This window comes from Mustela nigripes, chromosome 13, assembly GCF_022355385.1.
Source record: "Mustela nigripes isolate SB6536 chromosome 13, MUSNIG.SB6536, whole genome shotgun sequence".
In the NCBI taxonomy this organism is placed as follows: domain Eukaryota; kingdom Metazoa; phylum Chordata; class Mammalia; order Carnivora; family Mustelidae; genus Mustela; species Mustela nigripes.
The window spans coordinates 282,902-294,658 of NC_081569.1; the positions used below are offsets into that span (position 1 = coordinate 282,902).

Below are 11,757 nucleotides of genomic sequence, written 5' to 3' on the forward strand. Positions count from 1 at the left end.
GTAACTCGCCTGAAGGAAATAAACACCAGATTTCAGCCTGTTAGCTCCTTGGTTCCCTGCTTCTATCTGTCAGTGCTCCTGCCGCAGCCATGCCCTGACAGGAAGAGCCTGTGTTCAGGTAAGGACTGCTGAGCTACATTCAGGACGCATCAGCAACACCCTGCAACCTGGAGCCATGAAGACACCACAGAGCAGAATGGGGCTGGGGAGAATCTAGGCTGGATGAAATCTTGGAGCAAGGGAAAAACCAGTTAGGGCAGCCCCTACCCCACCCCCAGGTTTCCGTTTCTCCCCAGCATGAAATTATTTCAACAAAAGGGCCAGGGGCATCTGGCTGGCTCAGTCAGTGGGTGTGTGACTCTCCTCTCTGAACTGTGAGTTCAAAACCCCATATTGGGTGCAGAGAGGACTCAAAACAAAAAACAAAAAACAAAACAAAAAAAACAAACCATACGGGCACCTGGGCAACTCAGTCGGTTAGGCATCTGCCTTCTGCTTGGGTCATGATCCCAGTCCTGGGATCAAGCCCCACCTCAGGCTCCCTGTTCAGCAGGGAGGCTGCTTCTCCCTCTGCCTTCCCCAGCTCATGCTCACTCTGTCAAATAGATAAAATCCTTAAATACATATATTATTTATTTATTTTTTAAAAGGTATGTTGAGATTTTTCCATCATTAGGTTGGAGTCCTGAATCTTTGTTCTGGATGTTGCAGGAAAATGTGCTAGGACCCTGGCCTCTGCGGTTCTCTTAACTTTAGGGAAGTACTCAAGGGGTGGTCAGGACACAGAAAACCCACCAGTTCTACTACCTGGACTGGAAGGCCGTGGATTTCAGGATTTCACGCCAGTATATCAAGGACCACTGTTCCCTCAGTCCTTAGTATCTGAGGCCTAATATGTGCCCCTTTCTGTTCTCAGTGCTGGGACACAGCTGTTTGAGTCCCAGCTCTGCACAGTAAGCACACGTGCCAGGGGGTGAGGGCTTGGAGAAACATGGCCACAGGGAAAGGGAGGAGGCGTGTGCAGGGGAGTGGCTGCTCCTTTTGGGGACATGGCCCAAACAAGGGGACACTGAACATGGGCAGGGGGCCGGGGGGAGGGTGGGCAATGCAGACACTCCCAGGGCAGAGTAGTCTCAAGGCAGAAGGACAGGCAGGCACAAAGGCCCTGGGGTGGAAGAGGCTCGGTTATTTCAAGAAACAAGCAGCTCATTCAGATGAGCACCTGGTGGAGGAAGGAGCCGTGGGGCCCCTTGTGAACCAGAGTGAAGCGGCTGTCCCCATGCAGGAAGGGCGGCCCGGCCATGGCCTGTACTGAGAACTGCTCTGGCTGCCGTGTCAAGGACAGACTGTCCGAACAGCCCGCGTGAGAGGCTCTCGTGGCCAACGCCTGCACCCTGGGTCTGGTCTGGAGACAGGCAGCTGGCAGCTCCCTTCTCCATCTACCTCCCCTTCTGGGCAGAGCGAGACCCAAAGGATCACGTGACCCCATGGAGCCGACCATCACCACTTAGATTCTGCGTCTGCAGATTTGCCTGTCACCCCAAGCCAGCACGAGCGGGACCTTCGCAGTCCCTATGGACGGGCCCACGTGTGGACGGGCCCAGCCAGCTTCGGAGTGGAACCCTGCCTCATTTCAGCCTGTGCACCAACAGCACTCTTTTGGTCTATTTTATGCCTATTTTCCCCATCTTTGTGCTATTGGTGATCCCACCTAAACTTGGGGCTGAAGTGCCTGCTGATGTCCCCCCATAGAGGAGATGGAAGGGTCAGATGGCAGGTTACAGCTGCTGGCCATGAGCCCAAGACAATGAATTACCGATACACATTGATAAGATGTCTTTAAACAGAAACACACACAAAACAAGGCCACATGTTGACCGGTTGGTGCAAGCGTGGCCAGCAGCTCAGGATCCTGGCCTAATACTCATTCCCCCCAGGCCACGGATCAGCATTTGCTCGAGCATCCGGTGCTCAGGACAATGTGACAGAACACAGCTACTGGGAGTAACAGGAACCAGCTGTCTAGAGCAAAAGCCATCTGGATTAAAGAACCACAAAGGGGCGCCTGGGTGCCTCAGTGGGTTAAGCATCCACCTTTGGCTTAGGTCATGATCCTGGGGTCTTGGGATCAAGCCCCGAATCGGGCTCTCTGATCAGTGGGGAGCCTGCTTCTCCATCTCCCACTGCCTACTGCTCCCCTGCTTCTGCCTCTGTCAAACAAATAAAATCTTAAACAACAACAGAACACTATGTCAGAGGGTCTTGGGAACAGCCCTTGGCAGGAAGGCCAGCAGTGGGGCTGGCACACACCACCCCTGCTGCCCACACCTACTGGCTGGGGCACTGTGTGTTCTAACAAGCTCGGCGTGTGCTTCTCATGGGCCCTCAAGCCTGAGAAGTCCCCGGGGAGCTCTGGTGTCTCCCACACTCGGGCTGTGGGGTGCAGGCGGGCCGGCCGGGGCCATAGTCAGGGGAACGCAGCTCTGGAGCTTCTGGCAAAGGGGGCTCCATCACAAGGACAGCTGGACTCCGCAGTGGAGCTCCCTCTGGTCGATGTAAACTGTCCCCTCTTTGGTTCCTCTCTTCCACTGCTGCCTTTGCATCTCAGCGCGGGCTGTGGGCAGCCTGTCCCAGTGTCAGGACCCTCACCTTGCCTTGCCCATCCCCACCCCCGGCTCCAGCCCAGCCCTTGCCTTCGTCCTCACACCCATCCCTGTGGACAGAGCCTCTGTGAGAAGAGCAGGGGGCGGGATTCCAGGGTGTAAGCCCCGCAGACAGGAGGACATGGGAAAGGGACACTGCGGGGGACCCTTCCCACAGGGCGCTTGGAAACTGCTGTTGGCAGAGTGGGGGGGGTGGGTACGCGGGGTTTCACTGTCACATCTTCCACACGTCGCTAACTCCTCACAGATGTGCACGTTCGCGCAGGCGTGTGCACACACTTCCAGTCCAGGTTGAACCCATCCACGCCGGGGACAGCACGGGGCCCTGCGTCCCTGGATTCTACCCCGCAGGCACCTAGACAAAGACTCTCTGTTCTGCTCCCAGTGGAAGGGGGACAACAGAAAGCAAACCTCGCCACGCCCCCCTTCCCATTTATGAAGTTAGCACCACGTCAGCTGTCCCCGCGCACGGACGCCACACGCACGGGCCGCCACAGCGCACCTAGCTCACGGGCAGACCACGGCCTCTGCCGATCCCGGGGCCGTCGCGACTCCTGCCACAGACACTGTCTTCCTTCACCTCCGCCATTCTTTCCACGTTTTATTACCCAAAACAAGGAGGGGCGAGGGCGTCCACGACCAGCAGTCCACCGCGGTGCAGGGTTCAACTGGACAGAGACGGCGAGGACCTGACGCAGCTGGTGCCACCCTCGTCTCCCCGCACAGGCGAAAACAAGCGAGGGCTTTCTCAGGGTGGGAAGGAGGACAGCGAGGGCCCTGAAGTGACCCCACGAGAGCTACGGAACCCCTGGGTCCTCCTATTTGTCCTTCTCCTTCTGCTCTTTCTCTTTCTTCTCCCGCTCAGCTTTCGCTTCCTCCTCCTCGTGATTTTTGATCAACTGCTCCACCTCCTTCTGTTTGAGAACTCTGATGACCGTCTTCCCGCTCTCTCTGGTCAGGGTGGCGATCTCCACTGCAAGGAAGCATGCGCGGTTACAGGCAGATGCCCTCGGCGAATGGCTCCCAGTCCCAGCTCCCCCGGAGCCCAGGCCCAGCACTACGCCGACTCCCGCTCCCACAGCGAACAATACCTTCCCTCACCTTCCCTCCTGTCCGGATCCCAGCGACACACACACACACGCCCCTACCGACAGGTCCCTCACCAATCCTGACCTCCGACTTGGCAATCTGTCACTTTCCTTCAAAGAGCACACCCACCTCTTACTCTAGCTGGCCTGCCATTAGCTGCGACACCAGCAGGAGCCTCCATGTCCTCCACGGAACCCCTGAAGGCACAGAGTCTCTAACCAGTAATCCCATGCCTTTTTCGTGGACTCTGGAAAGCTCTTCAAAACGAAGGCATGAAAAGCAGCTTCCATGACCACAGACAAGCAAAGTAAACTGACACCAAAGGAGAAGGAGTTTTTTGAGCAGGGGAAACAGAGTACTGCCTCCCTGAAATTAGGGAGAAGTACACAACAGGACAGTCTGCACGTCGACTGCATTTTCTAAGGAACACCAGGGGTCCAAGTATCCTAAACTAAATCATTCCATTAACTGACCCTAATTTTTGAAAACCTTATGTAGAAATAGTTTTATAGGATCACAGAGCTAAACTAAATCAAGTACTTAAAACTGCAAACATGGGAAACAGAAGAGACCAGTGGGTTTAAAGAAGAGAGGATACCCCCATTCGCGCGAATGTCATCCCTCGGACACACACCATGCGGATGAGCATGTGAGCACATGCCCGTGATCATCTGCACACACACACAGAGCAGGCTGTTGAGAAACTGATCAGTTAAGAACTAAAAGCACGGGACGCCTGGGTGGCTCAGTTGGTTAAGCAGCTGCCTTCGGCTCAGGTCATGATCCCAGCGTCCTGGGATCGAGTCCCACATGGGGCTCCTTACTCAGCGGGGAGCCTGCTTCTCCCTCTGCCTCTGCCTGCCATTCTGTCTGCCTGTGCTCGCTCTCTCCCTCTCTCTGATAAATAAATAAAATCTTTAAAAAAAAAAAAAAAAAAAGAACTAAAAGCACAACTCAGATCTCTAACCGGGAACACTGAGAACATTCAGCCCCAAGCCCTCACGCTCAGAACACAGTGTGGGATTACGGTCAAGGCACCGAACCTCACAAAGGCTTAGCATCCTCGCTTAGGAAACAGGTCTAATGCCGCTCAATTCATTCAGGCTGCGGCGTCAACGAACTCGGACATGTCAGGGTAAACACAGGAGCTGCTCAATGGCTTCTCGCACTCAAGTGAGCCCGTTAGGAGTGAACGCCAATTGGGGCACCTGGGTGGCTCAGTGGGTTAAGCCACTGCCTTCGGCTCAGGTCATGATCTCAGGGTCCTGGGGTCGAGTCCCGCATCGGGCTCTCTGCTCAGCAGGGAGCCTGCTTCCCCTCTCTCTCTCTGTCTGCCTCTCCGTCTACTTGTGATTTCTCTCTATCAAATAAATAAAATCTTTAAAAAAAAAAAAAAAAAGGAGTGAACGCCAATTACCTTTTTCAGCTGACAGTTTACTCACATCCATGGTCTTATTGAGGACTTTGATAGCTAAAGCAAGTGCGGACTTCAAAGTCATTTCTCCTTCTTTGTAGTCTTGTTTTAACATTGAAACAGCTGCCTGTAAGACATTAAGGAGAATCAACAAAGAATTTCCTTTAAATTCCTGCACTTTTTTGGAATATGGATTGGTCAGAAGAGAAACAACTGAATCACTGTGGGCACTATAACCAACACGCACAACCCTAATGGCAGGGAGGGGAGAGACGGGGTGGGGTGACAAGGGGGTCTGGAACCTGGACCTCCCCAGGCCTGCAAGGGGTCTGTGATAGCAGTCAAGGGGTCTGAGAACTAGGATATGAAAAATAACTACGTCTGTTTCCACTTCTCACTGAAAACTGGCGTTTCCTTTCGTTACAAAGGTAGACGGGAAGTCCCGGGAGTATCAGCGGTGCTTGCGAGCTCCTCATTAGCAAGATCAAAGATGCTCTGCTGTCACGTCAGGGTTGCGGCAGCTATTTTAGAATAGTTTGTACTCACGGCCACTGGAAAATTGTGGTGGTTCTTAGATCTTTTGCTCAATTTCACTGCAGCACAAAAGTACTCACAGCACTGTTGTTCCCAATGCACGTGGCTTTCCATCCTCCGTAGTTCCCACTGGGGTCGCTCTGGTAGAGCTGAAAGCCGTAGTGCTTATCCCAGCCGATGTAGAGCAACGAAACACCAAAGGGACGTTTTCCTTTAACAGCAACAGCAAACAACCAAACATGTCAGCAATCTGAGTCCGGGATCGCTATGGTTCCCTGAGCCCAGGAGGGGGACCACAGCCTCTCTGTGGAGTGAAGCATTCAAAAACTGCTTTGTTTTCTGAGCATCACAGATAAGCGCCAGCCAAAATGCCACTTTTGTCTCTAGGATTTGGGCACAGCCAGAAAAAGGAATAAAGACACAGAAGACTGGTGCTGAATTTCATTATTATGTAGAAAGCAATTTGTTTCCAGATATGAAAATGGCATTATGGCCTTCCAGCAGTCTATTAATAAGACATACGACAATCTACACAGCGGAAGCCAGTTAATTCACGAAGCAGGAATTTATGCAAAATGTTTTATTTAATTTTCAATTTCTTTTTAGCATCTCAAAAAGGTTATTGTTCATAAAATGGTTTAACTTTGGAATACAATGTTCAAAAAACCAGTACCTCCAAACTGTGTATACGCTTGTTTGATGTCACACAGCGCTGTGACCAGCTGCTCACAAGGAATCGGCTCCTGGTACTGTAATAAATACCTGCGACAAAGAAACTGTCATATTAACAGTTTTCTCTAAAACACAGATACACTTAAGCAAACAAATACACCCTCTGGAAATACATCTGTGCCACAGGGACAGTTACTTGTGATTCCAAGAGGTGAGGAGAGCATGGCCGACTGGGATATGCTTAGAGGAAGTAACATGGTAAAACCTTAGTCTAAGAAAACTTGAATTTTCCAAGAATACATTTTTTAATGACTCGGACCTTTGAACAAATGACTCCTTAGAAATACGGCCACTAATGCAGGTACCTGCACCAATGCTATTTACAAGCATACCTTTGAGCAATGAGCCGCAGCTCGTTAGTGAGAACGTTCGCATCGGAAGTGATCCCTGCCACGCTGCAGGCCATGTCCCTTGAGAAAAGCAAGACAGGGATCGGTAAGCAGGGAGAGGTCTGCAAGTTCGGTCAGAAACGCACCACCCTTGCTCCAAAGCACTGACAGAAGTTTCATCTTTACAGACTTTCAACCAGATGTCATTCCACATGAAAACTAAACAAATGCACTCATGAATTCCCCAACAGATGTATTTACCATCACCACCCTGTGAACAGGCAAGGGAATACCAGGAAGAAGCTAAAGTAAATCCCAAGACTCATCAACAAAGGCAAGAGAGGTCTTACCAGATAGGGAGACAGGCTGCTCTGTGCCCTCCTCCCTCCTGAGGCCTGGCCTGATGGGAGGTGAAGGGGAGGGCACCCAAGGGCCTTTTCTAAGGCTGCCTAGAAGCCCAGGGCTAGGCTCACATGAAGGGGACAGCTGTACCTTTGCCCTCGTCCCCTGGTCTGCCCTGGCTCTCCCACAGACTCGAGAGCCTCTGTCCTGCCTGGCAAGCCTGAGAGTGACACTGTAGAGGGGACAGCACTCCTTAGGACAAGCCCATCAGAGAAGCCCAGTAGCAGCGATCACCTGGCCCACCACTGAGGAGACGGACCAATCAGCAAGCCCTGCTCGCTGCCAGCTGCCAAGTCCCACACACCGCACCGTCACCGAGGATACAGGGCTCAGCTGAAATGTCCCCACACCTCCGGGAGGCCTGTGGTTTGGTAAGAGTCAGTGCAATTCCACAGAATTCCAGAGCCCATTCTGAGCAATGCTTGGAGGGCCTGCTACAAGCTGCACACTGTGCTGGTTTGTCTGTGTTTATTTCATTTCACTAAACTGCCGTAACTACTCCAATAGGCTGAGACCCAGAGACGTTAAATAATCGGTGTAGGGTCACACAGCTTCTAAATGCACCCAAATCTGTGGGACTACCAAGCCTGAGTCCTATCAATACACAACTCCGGTTCCCCACAGAAGGCTTGACTCTGCGCTTCAAGAGGGTAACACGAGGTCTGGGGCTCGAGGAGGTTTCAGACAAGACAAATTAAAAGCAGAAATTCTCAGAGGTAAAAACCGTTCTCTTCAATTCTACCATGATACACAGAATAGCTCTCCCAACATGTGTGCAATATCACTGCGTGAGAAAGTGAGACACTTAACACACCGTTCCCTAAGATCCCACTTACTCATTCAGTTTATAAATTTTTTCAGAAAAAAAGACTTCATCAAGAAGCTTGTGGATGTTGCGTCTCTCTGCTGCAAGCAAAACACCATCGTTCGCTAGAATCCCCAAGCAGGTGCCTGCGTGCCCAATAGCTTCCATGGCGTACTCCACCTGGTACAGGCGACCTACAAGACACCAGCAGTGAGTACCCAGCAGCACGGCCCCCAGCAAGTCAGTCACACCACTGGCAGGACACACACAAGAGCCTCACTTTCACCCTTGATGAGGCACCCAACCAATCTGGTGGCCAGAATCAGCCCAAAGTACAAAAACGATGAACTTAGCAAAGGATTAAAAAAAAAGTTCCTACATAGGGGTGCCTGGCTGGCTCAGTCAGTAGAGCATGGGACTCCTGTTGTGCAGACATTACTTATATAATAAAACTTTAAAAAAAAAAAAAAAATTCTGGTGCGCCTGGGTGGCTCAGTGGGTTAAAGCCTCTGCCTTCGGCTCAGGTCATGATCCCAGGATCCTGGGATCGAGCCCCGAATCGGGCTCTCTGCTCAGCGGGGAGTCTGCTTCCCCCTCTCTCTCCGCCTGCCTCTCTGCCTACTTGTAGTCTCTGCCTGCCAAATAAATAAATAAAATCTTTAAAAAAAGAAAAAAAAATCTATAGGACCCCCCCATTTTAGTTCAAACTCTACAGACATTTTTATTTATTTATTTATTTATTTATTTGAGAGAGAGACAGTGAGAGAGAGCATGAGAGGCGGGAAGGTCAGAGGGAGAAGCCGACTCCCCATGGAGCTGGGAGCCCGATGCGGGACTCAATACCAGGACTCCGGGACCGTGACCTGAGCCGAAGGCGGTTGTTTAACCAACTGAGCCACCCAGGCGCCCCACAGACATTTTTTAATTTGAGATAGCTTAAACAGTTTCGATTTTACCTTCTGGGGAAAATATGGTAGTCCTAGAGTCATATCTTCGAGACTGCAAAGGAAAAACAGGCAAGTGAGTCCTGCCCAGCAGAAGTCAGTCCACGAACCATCTTATGAAACACCCTGGCGTGCAAAGCTTGGTGTGTGGGAGGGACTGACAGGGAAGAAGACCCCGTCGCAGCTCTTCTACCTTCCGTCCCCTTTCCTCATGCCAGTCTAGAGGCACAAGCAATAGCATTTATCAGGCAACAGCTCACAGGCATGCGTAGCAACTCACCATGTTTTCTGAACTTCACGTAATTCCTGTAAGAAGAAAGTAAGATCATTATTAAAATGAAACTTGCAATTTAAGGAGCATTTCCTGACTTAAAAAGAAAAATCTGTTTTGTTCACTCCCTTCACTCATCTAACGTCCGCAATGCAGCGGGCACAAGGCCAGATGCTGGAATCCCAAAACAGGGAACACCACTCCCTCCCCTGCAGAGCTTACAATCTGGTACTCTGGTGAGGGAGGCAGACACCATTGTTTTTTGAGAAACAATTACCAAAAATAAAAATAAAAATAAATGAGTTCAAGTTAGACATAGGAGAGACAAATACGGCTGAGAACCACTGGGCCTAAGAGGAAGGACACGGGGAGATGGGGAGAGCAGCCCAGGCAGAGGAGAACGCCTGCTCAATGGTGAGAGACACACTGCTGAACTTAAAATAAACCGGAAGGAGCTGGAGAGCTAGGCATGCACACCATGCGCGCAAGCCTCGAACGCCGAGTGAAGAGGCTGAGGCTTTCTTTCTCCAGAACGATGTGGAGTCCCAACCTAGAGGAGGTAGGGGGGGTGATCCTGCTATTCCTGCAGAAGCCAACAATGGGGCTCAGTGCAATTTAGTGTAAATGCTAAACTTCAGACTGCAAAGCCCATTTTCCTAAATCCCAGAAATTGAGAAGCAAGCTTAGAGAGATAAGCTAGAGATCCAAGCCAGACCCTAGCCCTGAAAGCCCCCCAACCCAAGTAAAAACTGCCAATGTTCTCTCTCGGGCAATGTGGCTCACGGCAAGACTGTGGGCCACAGAGTCACAGGAACTGGATGACATTTAGGAAGATCACTGTAGCTGAGGAGAGCACGAGGAAAGGTAACCAGTTAGGAGGCTGTACACCTGTCAGCATGGGAAAGGGAAGGACAGCCCTGAGCAGAAGCCCCGCTGCGCACCTCCGGTGCACTTCCAGCAGGGCAACTTTCGGGTACCCACCCTCCCAAGTGACACCCCCATCCCACCTGTACAACCCCCACCCTGGCCCCAGCCCCAGAGTGCGCACCAAACCCCCACCCCAGTCCCGACTGGGCAGAGCTCGCTGGATGCGGAGCCCAATCCCCAACTGGGACGCGAGCACTAGATTCCAGCTCAGACCCCAGCCTCCGCCCCGACCATCGCAGCGCCTGATCCAAGCTCCGACCCCAGCCCCGCCCCGACGTGCGCACTAGGTCCAAGCCTGGACCCAGGCCGGACCCGCGCGCTAAATCCCAGCTCGAATCCGCCCCGGCCCCCGCCGCGGCCCCGACATGCGCTCTAGATCCAGCACCACCCCGACGTGAGCACTAGGTCCAAGCTTGGACCCCGACCCGACCCGCGCGCTAGATCCCAGCTCGAACCCCGGCCCCGCCCCCGGCCCCCGACCCGGCCCGGCCCGGCCCGGCCCCGACGTGCGCTCTAGATCCAAGCTGGGACTCCAGCCCCGGCCCCGACGTGCGCTCTAGATCCCAGCTCGAGCCCCAGCACCGCCCCGACGTGCGCACTAGGTCCAAGCTTGGACCCCGACCCGACCCGCGCGCTAGATCCCAGCTCGAACCCCGGCCCCGGCCCCCGGCCCGGCCCGGCCCCGACGTGCGCTCTAGATCCAACCTGGGAACCCAGCCCCGCCCCGACGTCCGCCCTAGATCCCAGCTCGAGCCCCAGCACCGCCCCGACGTGCGCACTAGCTCCAAGCTTGGACCCTGGTCCCGACGAGAGCGCCAGATCCCAGCTCTCACCGACCCCGACGTGAGCGACAGTCAAGCTGTCGCTGGACGCGGCCCCAAGGAACGCGCTAGAACCAAGCTGAGACCCCAGTCCCGGCGCCGACGAGAGCGCTAGATCCCAGCTCGGACGCCGGCCCCGGCCCCGGCCCCGGCCCAGACGCGCGCCCCGCAGCCGCGCCCCACGACCGCGGGCCTGTCGCCGAGGAAGCGGGTGCAGAGTCATGGCACCCTGGGCGCCTTGGTGGCGGCCGCAGGCCGAGACGGCTCTGCGAGGTTCACGAGCCCCGGCCGCGGGGAGGGCTGCCACCCGTCCGCGGGTGCCCAGGGGCAGAAGCTCACCAGCGGGACACGGAAGAGTGGAGACGGCCACCGAGACTCCTCACGAGGAAAAACACCGGCCGCCACCGCCACGGCCGAGCAGCCGCTGTCAATATGGCGCCGGCGCGTGCGCAGAGCACGGGGGCGGGGCCGCCGCTGGCCCGGAAGTCCGGGGGCGGGGCCGGAGCTGACCCGGAAGTCCGGGGGCGGGGCCGAAGCTGACGGCTACAGCAGGCGCGCCGGGGCCGCTGGCTTCTCCTCGCGCTCGGTTCCGCGAAGCCCGGGGTCTTGTGCCCCAGCGGCGCCGGGAGCCCCCGGCGCCCCGCGCCCCCCGGTGGCCACGCACCTTCGGGTCGGAAGGGCCCCGGGCGAGGACGCTGTGCTCCGGAAGGGGCCGTCCTCCGCGCGGACCCTGTGACCGGTGCCGGCCCCGGGCCCTTCCCCGGCCGCTTCCCCGACACTCGGCGGGCTGGTCGCGTGGGGCGTCCCGCCGGCGGCCGTGCGCTGC

General features: G+C 54.6%; 1 protein-coding gene across 1 annotated transcript; it reads right to left on the minus strand.

The window, feature by feature from the left end:
- Window positions 1–3,251: 3,251 nt before the first annotated feature.
- PSMA4 (proteasome 20S subunit alpha 4) lies at window positions 3,252–11,394 on the minus strand. The gene is made up of 9 exons (XM_059371372.1): window positions 11,271–11,394; window positions 9,193–9,218; window positions 8,925–8,967; window positions 8,000–8,162; window positions 6,765–6,842; window positions 6,374–6,462; window positions 5,781–5,911; window positions 5,170–5,293; window positions 3,252–3,636 (listed from the first exon to the last, which is right to left on the minus strand). Exons 2-9 carry the CDS (start codon window positions 9,193–9,195, stop codon window positions 3,482–3,484), a joined length of 786 nt encoding a protein of 261 aa, XP_059227355.1. The 5' UTR covers window positions 9,196–9,218; window positions 11,271–11,394; the 3' UTR covers window positions 3,252–3,481.
- Window positions 11,395–11,757: the final 363 nt, after the last annotated feature.

Excerpts from the sequence above, each read along its gene's own strand:
- PSMA4 (XM_059371372.1), bottom strand. Across the intron at positions 6,843-7,999 it reads AAAATTTATAAACTGAATGA|GGACATGGCCTGCAGCGTGG; the intron begins GTAAGTGGGATC and ends GCTTTTCTCAAG. Across the intron at positions 5,912-6,373 it reads AGCGTATACACAGTTTGGAG|GAAAACGTCCCTTTGGTGTT; the intron begins GTACTGGTTTTT and ends TTGCTGTTAAAG.